The sequence below is a fragment of the Varanus komodoensis genome, unplaced genomic scaffold, assembly GCF_004798865.1.
Source record: "Varanus komodoensis strain SLA01 unplaced genomic scaffold, ASM479886v1 scaffold11, whole genome shotgun sequence".
In the NCBI taxonomy this organism is placed as follows: domain Eukaryota; kingdom Metazoa; phylum Chordata; class Lepidosauria; order Squamata; family Varanidae; genus Varanus; species Varanus komodoensis.
The window spans coordinates 16,192,968-16,204,550 of record NW_025335317.1 but is presented as its reverse complement, the minus strand read 5'-3'; the positions used below and the strand labels follow the sequence as shown (position 1 = coordinate 16,204,550).

Genomic DNA, 11,583 nt, shown 5'->3' with positions numbered 1-11,583 from the left:
GGTAATAACCAGCACCTTGAATTGGGCCCAGACTTTGATGGGGAGCCAGTGAAGCTGACGGAGGACTGGGGTTATATAAGAACAACGCCCAGTCCCCATCAGCAGCCTGGCAGCTCTATTTTGCACCATCTGAAGTATCTGGACCGTCTTCAAGGGCAGCCCCATGTAGAGCACGTTACAGAAGTCTAATCGGGAAGTAACCAATGCATGTATCACTGTCGCAAGGCAGTCATCCTCCAGGTAGGGACGCAGCTGATGGATTAACCGAAGCTGATGGAAAGCGTTCCTTGCCACCGCCGACACTTGAGCTTCCAAAGTCAGCTCCAGGTATCCAGAGAATATCTCTCTGGAGCTATCTACATTCCTGGGAATCAGGCTGGAGCAGGAATTGTGTGTGCAGAACCCATTTTGGCTTATTTGTGCATTTTCAAGAGTATAATTTTATACAACAGGTACAAATGCTTCTGTTCAGATTTCAAGTCTGCAAAAATGGTAGAGCAAAAATTACTGGAAAATCCACACATTCCCAGTGGCAAGTGAATCCATGCCGTCACCTCACTCAACATTCTGTAAGCAGTTAGTATTTGAAGGCTCTGCTCTCCTTTGCTGCACAACCTCTGCAGCTAAGTACACCTAAGCGAGATTTCTTTTTTCAAAGTGGTTAGGAAAAGCAAAGCTATAGCCTCAACAAACATACGCGGCTGACTTTTAAAAAAAATATCCATAGTTTTTCAGACATGAAACACATTTTTTATAGTTGACAATCAGACTTTCCTCCCACTTTCCCTTCTATTGCTCCCTCTAAAGTGGGCAGTACTGGGTGGAATTAATCGGGATGCGTGTGCACATGTGATCAGCTGGTTTAAATTTGCAGTAGAGTGATAGACCTAATGCAAAGAAAGAGGCATGGGGATGCTAGGGTTTTCCCCAAGGAGGAAAGGGGGCAGCATCCCAAAAACGTCTTTGGACCACTGCTGTATTAGCAACCTCTGATGGTAAGGGCTGACAAGATTGCAACCAAAACAGGGCACAAAAGTATGCTTGCAAACCCGCAAACTTTGTGTAAGTACACAAACAGAAATAAACTTTTAACCCTCCCCCACAAAAAAAACCTCAATAAGGTTTAGGCATGTTCAGCAGTCATTGAATGTTGTGTGTCAATTAGCTAGGAAAATTTGGAAGGAATGGAACACCCTGATGTAGCCCTTTATAGTAAGCAGTAAGGCTAAAGTCATGAATTCATGAATTGGCTTAGTCCTCCCTTTCCCCCACAAGGAAGAAAAGGATGCAGAAGGATGATGGAAGCCACTTTCGATCTAACCAAGGCAGTGTAGGAAAGCGGTTTTCACCCCTATCCTATCCTCACAGTGCACTGTCCATCTGAAACCTGAGTGTTATAGCTCTTCTCCGGAGCATCTCCAGATGTTTCGTGGACTAGTGGTTAGGAGCGCTGGACTGGGACTCAGCCAATCAGGGTTCTGGTCTCCACTCAGCCATGAAGCCATGGAGCCCACTGGGTGACTTTGGGCCAGTCACTGCCTTTCAACCTAACCTACCTCACAAGGTTGTTGTGAGGATAAAATGGAGGGCAGGAGGACTTTTGTAAGCCACCTTAGGTTTCTTGCAAGTGAAAGAAAGGATATTAATACAATTTAATAATAACTCTCCAAAGCTCCTGCCAACACAGGAGCTGGAAACACCCAGAGATCTATTTTCTGCCCTCCACATAGTGCTGTAGAAATATGGTGGGCTTAGTCTGCCCTGAACCTGTACTGTGTTCCCCTCCTCCTCGTACTGACTGAGATGGGGCATGCATTTGGATAAGCGATGCTAGGTCTCCTACTGCGGATCTATTTAAGAGACTCCATCTATTTAGCATTTTTTAAACAAAGTGACAGAATTAAAATACCTACTAATAAGAGAGCCAACAAGATACCTTTGATAATTAGCTGGGTGCAGCCTTGATAAAGTAACTATTTCAGCAAAAAGGGGGGAAAAAGAACAAATGTTCTAAATGCGCACCTGCTCTTGTAAAATTACTCTGTTGCAGGTCCAAGCCCAGGAGAGTTTGCAGATGGTTTTATATTTACCAACCTGACCTCAGCATCCCATCATCAATCTTAAACCAAGTGGCATTTCAAGAGAAAGCATTGAACATTCTGTTCCTGGATACTGCAGTCTTTGTAGGGTTGCTAACACCAAGGCTTGTTCATTCAGGCATTTTTATTTCTCCTGCTTTGAGATTTTCCAAGTATTCCAAATGTACTTTACAGGAACAGGATTAGCAAACCGATCTTTGGTTCTAGAGCAGCCTTCCCCAATCTCGTGCCCTCCAGATATGATGAATTACCATCCCCATCATCCCCAGTGAGTTTTTGAAGCCTCCAGAAAGTACAGTTGAGGTTCTATTATATATCTGGCCTTTAAAAATTGTGCAATTGTGTTTGCGCTTTCTTTGTGTTGGTCTTTCACAAGTGTGCAATGATGCTCTTACAGCTGTCTGGTATGTGTAATCTTGCCAGGTCACTTTCTGGTCTGTTTCAGCTAGGGAGTGGCCAAGCAGAGTAGGTAATAGATTAACAAGGCTACAAGCTTGCTAATATACAGACTTATTTGGGAGCAGTCACTAGAGACAAATTACAGGTAAAGGTGAGGGGAAGGCTGCAGAAGAAGGTGCACCGAAGGGATGGGGGTAACATGATCCACTTAACAAAGAGCATGGTAATTCTCTCAGTGTTACATGTTGAACATTCTCGGTGCCTTCTACTTTCTCAACTCTTCCTTGAGTCTCCAGTTGCTCCAGAAAGGAGACATATTAGCTCTCCCACCTTTCAGCAGCTCTTTTTTTGAGCACTGATGTCTTTCCCTGCTCCCTCTTATTTATTGCTAGGCAGTTCACCCCTGATTAGTTTATATGCAGTCCTGCCTTCTCTGTGGATGACCTATTTTGTTTCATCATTCCTTTCAACAGCTGAAATAGGCAAGCGGGATTACATATATAGTAAGAGCCCATTTATGCATGTGTGAAAGAAACACAGTGGCATAATTTTCTGGGGCTGGTTTTTTTTGAAAGGGGTAATTAACCCATGACAGTCACTCTCAAGTGCCAGTTAGGCACCGGTAGAGGGGCAGTCACTGGCAGTGGGACAGGTGAAATAGCAAAGAATGGCAGGGACATTGCTACACTTGACGAGGAACCCACTAACTGAACCCTGTAACTCATAAATTGCATTTCCAGATTCTAAGAACTCCTTCGATTCTCAGCATGGTTTACTGCCAAGTCTTTGGGTACTCAGATGACATGGCAACCCAGCATGGCTAGCTGACCATGCTCGGGTGCTGTATCGTGTGAGCCCAGTTTCTTGGGCTGCAGTTCTGTACTTACAGAACTGTACTTTCTGTTCTGTAAATACAGTTCTATCTGTATTTGTAAGTCACTAAGAATATCCATTTTTATAGATATGATCCAGGCATAACATGTGCTCATCCGATTTGAGCTGACTTCAGTAAAACCTTCTTTATGTCCACACAAGTTTCTCTTTCTGGTTTTTCTTCCCCTGTATTCCAAGCTCACCAACAGAAATTGGACCTAAACCAGCCACTGTTAAGCTTTTAAAAGTCCAATAGTTTCAATGAGAGTGACTACAGAATGTGCTTATATCAACCTTATGGCCTTCAGGAATTTTGGACAGCAACTCCCATCGACCCCAGCCAGCATGGCCAATGGTTATGAATGCCAGGAACTGTGGGCACCAGGCTAGCTTAAATCAACTTTAGCTAAATTACTGGGTTACTCGTTACTGGTTTTTTGGCGCCAGGTAAAGACCTTTTTATTTAAAAATCATTTTAATTGTTAAAATATATGATCTGGCCAGGGCAACTTCTTCCTTCTCTTTCCTCCTCCTATATTCTTTATTTACTTATTTTATACTGTTAATTTTAATTTTATATTATTGTATCTCAGTGTATTTTTTGTATTTTTGTATTTATTGGCAATTTATTACGTTCTATTGTATTTCAATGTATCTTATTGTGTTGTAAGCCGCCCCAAGGCTTCGGCAAGGGGCGGCATAGAAATGTTATAATAATAATAATAATAATAATAATAATAATAATAATAATAATAATAAAAAATTGGTCCTGTTGTTTTTAAGTGCAAAGCAAAAATGCTGAAAATGATGCCAAACAGACGGCTGTCCCTCAGACTTTCGGTGCTGCATTACCAGCTGCTACACTCGCTTCTCATTCAGCAGAGACAGCAGCCTTAGATTAGCTGCTGCTGTTGATACTCTTGTCAGGACAAAATGTGCACAAGCTCTGCTGTCATAGGGCTGCTGAAAGCCTGAAACTACAAACAGCTTACGGTGGGATGCTGATCTGATCGCGAAACCATGTTGCAAGTCTTGTTCCCCAGGTACAGTTTATGTATGCTAATGTATACCTGTCCTGAAACAACTTTTTGTGTGGTTTCAACCTTTTTTGTTCGTCTTTCAGATCCCCAACCCTTCTCCAGATGGTGCACGTAAATGATAGGTTATAAAAGCATCGTGTGCAGACTCCGTCTTCGTCGCCCCTTTGGGGTTTCCTTCATGCTGCCTATATTTCCTGTATGTCTGAATAAACTGCAAATGTTTGATTGATTGTACACCTTCAGCAAACCTGTCAAACTGTTTCTGGACATTCTCATGCTCAAAAGTCAGAAAGATGCAACAACAGCAAGATGTAGGAAGGTTGCTTGAACCCCAGTCCCTCACATCACGCCCTTGTGAATTGCTCTGAATGTTGATTGTGAACATGCAACTCAAAAACATCATCATCTTTATCACCATCATCATCATCGCTGAGTCTCACTTATGTAACTGCTTCGGCCCATTAGAGACTTTTAAAGCATGCATTACTGACCCCAAGGCTGCCTTTGTCTAACTACTTAAAGATCCCAGGGAAATTGGTCATTTTATAATGTGGTTGTATGGAGGAGTTGCCTTTACTTTATTTTCTTTATCAGCAGGGGGCAAAATATTTAATTAGACAGGGGCATTCATAATCTCTTCTGGGCTGGCCCCAGTCACAAGGCTGGACGCCACTTTGGAGTTAATTCCAGTGAGGCCAGTCACTCCAGTGGAGCATATGGGCAACCCAGAAGCCCTGAGCAAAAGGTGGGGCCTCCTTCTCCTGCTGAGGAGACATGATGCAAGTAAACAAAAAGCCAGCCAGCGTCAAGAGTGAGGTTAAAGCAGCACTTAGACGAAATAGCATCTGGCATACTGTGCCAACTGGAAATCAATAAGAAACTCTGGGTCATAGGCTGTAATTTTATGCCCATCTGCACCAGAAAATGACTCTGAATTAAAAAATAATAGGCCTATGTGTCATCTACCATTACAATACTGTTGCGGGAATGCATCACCGCCAGTCGATAGGTTGACAGGCCAAGCCATCGACGTTGCTGTCGCTTACCATGCTACCTCGAGGCCATAGGTGGCTGGCTGGCTGGCTGGCTGGCTGGCTGGCTCCTTCCAGGCTTGCAGGGTCTACTTTGTTTTCCACGAGAACCTTCTTCGTTCTGGGGCCAGTCTCTAAGAATTAAGGAACAGAGTGCCTCTAAATAGCAGATCCTCAGCCCAGGAATGTGTGGACTGCACCAGAACCAAACTCACAAGTCCTTTCACACATAAACTCCACAAGTTTTCCCCAAGGTTTTTTCCCCCTTCAGATTGACCTCCAGAAGTGAGGAGGGTCACATTCTCATCATCATGTGGCAGGATGTTAGAGACATCGTCACCACCTGGCAAGAGCAGGTTGAGGATTTCTTAGTAGCTTTCTCAAAAGAAAAAGTGTCAAAGTAATTTAGAAAAATGGTATTTTTTCAAAAATTAGATTAGCTAAAAATCGTCCCTGTCATACGAAAATACAACCACCCTGTAAAACAAATGAAACAGTGTCAGCGACAGACAATTAAACCACACAAGTCACTCAGTATGTCCTTTGCCACACCTTCTCTGGCACCCGTTCTGTGGCGGTGCACTGGACAGTTTCTCAAATTGCAAAAATCCCCTTAACTGAAAAGGTTGCATGCCACTGGCCTAGATTTATATGCATTTCACAAACCCCTATATTTCATTAGTGCTGAATGGCATAAGGCTGAGCGGCACACTGAATCCCTGCCTTTCCCACAATACTTCTAAGCATTAAAATGATTTGATCTAATTCCCAGCTGAAAATACACCTAAGTTCTTGAAAGGCAACTGCTTCCTTCTATTGCCTGTTATCTTTTCCCCTTTCCCCCATGCACCAGCCTTTGTTGTTTCTTCCACTGCTGAAATTTTCTCAATAAGCTCCTTGGGGAAGGAAATTCCTCCTTCTCCTCCTCTCTCATTTTTAAAGTGCCATGATAGCCCTATATATAATAACTTTTTATCAATAATCCCCATCACAACAACTACACTAATGCCTTGCAGCAAAACTTTGCAAAAAGTGAATTCTGATTTGGTATATCAACACAGCAGGGGCGAAGCTTTGCTGAAACCATTTCGAAGGCAGATCTGAACAAAGCAAAGCCTAAGATTCAGTTGCTGTTTGATTAGCCATAATAACATGGTACCATCCAAAGGGGCAGCTTTTAAGCTCCAGGTGCAAATTGCAGTTATGGAATAGCTCCGTGTGCCAACTTAAGGGCATAACAAGCTGTTTATACTGAGTCAGGGCCTTGGTCTACCTCATTACTGTCTTTGCTGACTGGCTTCAAGGCTTAGAGCAGGATTATCTCCCGGCCTTACATGAAAATGTCAAGAACCGAACTTGTGACTTTGCTGGCAAAGTGGCTCTGCCCCGGAGCTCCAATCCTTCCCTTCATGCTTGTTAGATACATATATTCTTTTTATAAAAACAGTGTGCATGTTCACAAGGTTTAGTCAGACTGTCACAGAGTGCAAAAACATTCACTGGCATTTAAATTTCAGTTCTGATGCTCTGAAATATTTTACAATTTTATGTCAGCCGTGAACCTTCCACTTTTCTACATAACCAGCATGAGCAAATAGAATCTCTCTCGGTTGTTAGGAAAGTCATGTTGAAACACACTAAAGGCTAATGAGGGAGACAAAGGAAAAAGTCAGCGCACAGTGAAATGAACAAGTAGGGCAACCAGAAAATAATACAGTCCTTTAAAAATGCGAAATGTGCATAGACTGTATACCACCCCCACACTCTTTAACAGACCATTTAGGGTGCAGACTATTAAGAGCAGAGTGACTGTGCCTAACAGGCTGGGTTCAACATCTGTCATGCTGGAGTCCACTAATGTTAAATTGCATCCTTTTGTTTTCAGATTATGCAGCCTCATTCATTTTCACTGCCCCTGTGAAGGATTAATCAACTGTTTGCAACCAGATGATGTTTGGGAGTCACAACAGAAACAATTGGTCCACAGTTTTAGATCAAAATACTGTGTTACAAGATGTGAATGAAAAGATGACTCCCCATAAGTATGTGGTAACACTTTAATTGGCCCTGAAATTCAATAAAACATCGTTGTTTTGCTTTTTATCACACAGCATGTTTTCAGGAGGAAGATAAATATTTAAAATGGGAGAAAAACTTGGGAGAGGATGAAAACTAGATTTTCTTTTGATCCCTTGAACTATAATAGCCATCATAGAACATTAACACATAATGGCTAGGAAATTGCTTTTTCAATATTTTTCCATTATCATTTGTTTTAATGAACATCTTTATGATGTTTTAAGTGTATCTACAAAGACACTTAGTCAATACTATGCTTGATGTGAATCTATTTCTTTTTTATTTTTGTGAAGAAGATTTTTGCTGAGGGTTAACACTCTGCATCCATGTGTGTTTCCATAGGTCAGATTCCCAAAGCCATGTAATATATCTAAGCGAAACATTACTAACAAAAACTCAAGTTATTGAGATTCTTTTGCAGAGCATGAAATATTATACATCTCATGTTATATTGTATGGCGATTGTGAAAATCCTGTGTTACACAACAAGTGCTTCTTTTTTTGCAGTTAGGTCTGTGCGTTCCTATACGGCATCAAGCACATCCTCTCTCTCTTGGGTTTAGCTCTCCTTATTAAGAGCTCCTTCTCCCAGCCAAGCACTTTCAGGCCAACAAACGCAATGCCATGATGTGTCAGGAAAGGTTTCTGCTGAGCTGCAGAAGGTTATTCACCGATCAGACCTTTTGCTTAGCTGGTGTGATTCTTGTGGGGCCCAGCAGACACTAGTCCAGATGGCAAGTTGTTAGTGCTGGACAGATATGGCTTTGGGAGACTTTTCGACAGATGAAGCCTGCAATGTCAGGATTTTGTGGGAAGGGGGCTGAGCGTGCGTGCGTGCAGTTCCCAGGGTGGGAAGGTGCTGGGATGGAATCGCAGGGCTGCCCACCCACCTGCTGCCACCTGTTCAGCTTTTGCTGTTGCTACTATAAAGACTTCCCTTGCCAGTAACTTATGCTCACTGACCAGTGCTAGTAGCTGAGGAAAGAGCAGCAGTTTTTCTGCATCTTAGCTTCAGGTTAAGACAACAGCACTGCAAACAAGAGATTGTCCTGAAGGGAGGACAACTGGCATCAATTAACAGTCCATTGGAAGATATTTTTAAAGTTATGTTTGCTAGCTGCTGAAGCTCTTTTGGATTATAGAGACTTTCTGTTTAAAAAGCATTTTGTCTGTGTGGTCCATTTACAATCTGACCTTTTGAAAGTTCTGATGAATTGTGAGGTGCATTTCAGATTTCATTCTTCAATCTGAGAGCAGAGGACCACTTTATACTTTCCAGCTGTTTTGCGATTTTAGGAAGATGCTCTTTTTCCAAAGCCTAGTTCATGAACTCTGAGTGAAGCTGTTTCCTCACTTTCCTCTGGTGTGTTTGTTTATCGTTCTCATTTTAAATACTGCCAAAGATTTTCTATCTGCCAGCACATTTCTTGGGTGCATTTGTCTTTCTTTCTTTGCATCTCCTATGAAACCCTGCAAATTCAACAATAGCATGGATTCCGGCTCAGAAGCAGACCTCCAGTGCAGAAACGGAGCAGTCTGTGAAGCGAAGTGCAGCTCCGAACGCCTGGAGAGTGCTGCCAAGCGCAGGCTGGCCGCGAATGCCCGGGAGAGGAGAAGAATGCAGGGGCTGAACACTGCCTTTGACCGCCTCCGCAAAGTGGTTCCCCAGTGGGGACAAGACAAAAAGCTCTCCAAATATGAGACCCTTCAGATGGCCCTGAGTTACATCATGGCCTTGACAAGGATTCTTGCTGAAGCTGAGAGATACAGCGCTGAGAAAGACTGGATTGATTTCCACTGTGAGCATTTCCACCAGGAGAGCTCCCACACTTACGCAGGACAAAAGGTGACTGCAGAGGTGGATCCTTATCATGCACAGGGGATTTTCAGCTTTCAGTCTGATCACTTCTAACCTGACAGAGTGAAGATACACAAGCCGGACTGGTCAGATTTTGAAGCACTGGGAACAAGAACTCAGCAGCTGCATCAGGTAATCCTTGTCGCATCCTTGCTCTTTGTCGTACACTGATCTCCTTCAAGCAACACAGTTTGGAACTTTTTCAAATGTTATCGATTGACGCAGAGGATCACAATTACTTAGCCCTTCTTACTACTTCTTACTCATGAAATACGCATGACAAATTTTGTATTACATTTTGGACTTCTGCATGCATTGGAGAGTTGACCCAGATGTTGCACCAGGATTTGATCTTGATTGAGGCATGTGCAGCTGGGATGCAGCAGCAGACTTGCCCCCCCCCTTCCTCTCCAGGGCAGCACCCCCACCTCTACAGGACCAGGGGACTCTGCTGAATGGGGTGAAGTGTGATGCAGGTGGGAATCCATAAAAACTGGGCAGACTTATCTCCTATGAGCTGAGCCTTTCATCAATGGAAAGTAGATCCTGAATCTAACCCTATATAATTTTTACTCTGATACAACAAGTTAAACAGGCCAAATTGGTGTATGGGCTATTTCTTAAATTCATTGATGTTATAGCAGGAGTAAATATAACTCTATTCCTTCATTAATCCCTACTTTGAGGATGCATTCTTGTTTCCTGGTTAATAGCATATCATAAAGTAGAAAGCAAAGTTTAGTCCTCAGAGAAGTAATTTCCTTAAACTTTGTAAGTTTGCCATAATGGGTTCTTCTAGACCAAATTTTGTAGGTTTAACTTGTCTACAACTTGCAGTTTCTCTGGAGTATGCTCCGAGGAGAGCTGATTTTAAAAACTGTATTTAGAATGTTTATACATTCTCTGTTGCATCTGAAAAAGCAGTTTAGTTCTGGTGACACAATGAGAAAATAGCTGCATGAACATAGAGATTTAATCTTTAAAGTTTGTGACTTACCATGATTCTGTTTTCTGTTTGTTTACATTGTTCTTTTTCCTTGAAGCCATAAGAAATTTTGTAAAGTATAAATAAATGTCTCTTTTCTCATACAAAATGCTCTCACTTTTAAAAAGTAGTGGGTATCCTACAGTAGGAGTTAAATATGCCCTAGCAGCATTGTTGTAGTTCCTATGTCTCTTAGCTTGTGGATAATAGCTAACATGTGCATAGTCCATCACTTCCAGCACACTGGCTTATTTAAAATCTGGTTTTAATTTCTCGGACCATAAAATCAAGGGGAAGTTTCCTCTATCACATGCCTCATAATAAGCAACCCTTTAACTTGCCTCGTTCTCTGATTAATTATGTCATAAAATCTAGACATACAATGAGGTTGAACTTCATGAAAGCAAACGAGCCCTTGGATACGGAGGTGCTCTTTCTTTGCTTTCCTTTTATGTACCCTCCAGATACCTGGATGCATGTGGTTTTTTGCCCTGCACCAGCAAGGAAAGTAGTTCAGTGACTCCACTAGTGGGATGTCTTGGACTTGCGTTGCTGCCTGACCAAAGCTCTGGAAATGTAGAAATTCCCCCTTCTCTGACACACAAGTGGCCAGAAATGGGCTGCAAAGATTACAAGAGAGAAGGCGACCAAGTGGTGGGGAGAATGCAGACCTGCGAGGCCACGGAAGCAGATACTTCCTTTTCGGCAGACTTGAAGAGGGTGCTGAGTGGGTGGGAACCATATAAAATGCCAACATGGCTGTGCATCACCAGTGAACAGAAGACCCCCGATGGTTGGGATCACAGCTGGGGTGTTTTTATAAGGGGCTTCTTAATGGGAGATTTAGATTTGAAGCTACGTTTTCAAGTGGGCTGAACTGTACACAGTACACAGGGAAGTCTGACTGATCTTGTGTTTTTGTTTTACTAAATGCAGCCAGGAAGGGGGCAGAGGGCTGCTAATTTGTTCTAGGCAAAGGATTAGAGACTAGAGGTCTTTAACCCTTCCTGCATTTTCCCAGTCTAAATTTCACCCGTCTGGATCTTATCTGCTCCATTAAAAAAGTAGAAAAAGAAATCAGGTTATATAATTTCTGATAATAAGGTAGCAAGTGATCCTTTTAATAAGATGTAAAATGCACTAGTCTGATCTAAATTTTCCTCGTTTGGGTGAACACCCATGTGATAGGTGATCTGCCTTCTTACATGACTGAGAATGC

At 42.5% G+C, this 11,583-nt stretch overlaps 1 protein-coding gene across 1 annotated transcript; it reads left to right on the top strand.

The window, feature by feature from the left end:
• The first annotated feature begins 8,983 nt into the window (after positions 1–8,983).
• ATOH7 (atonal bHLH transcription factor 7) lies at positions 8,984–9,624 on the top strand. The gene has a single exon (XM_044420126.1). The coding sequence runs from the start codon at positions 8,984–8,986 to the stop codon at positions 9,431–9,433; it is 450 nt and encodes a 149-aa protein (XP_044276061.1). The 3' UTR covers positions 9,434–9,624.
• Positions 9,625–11,583: the final 1,959 nt, after the last annotated feature.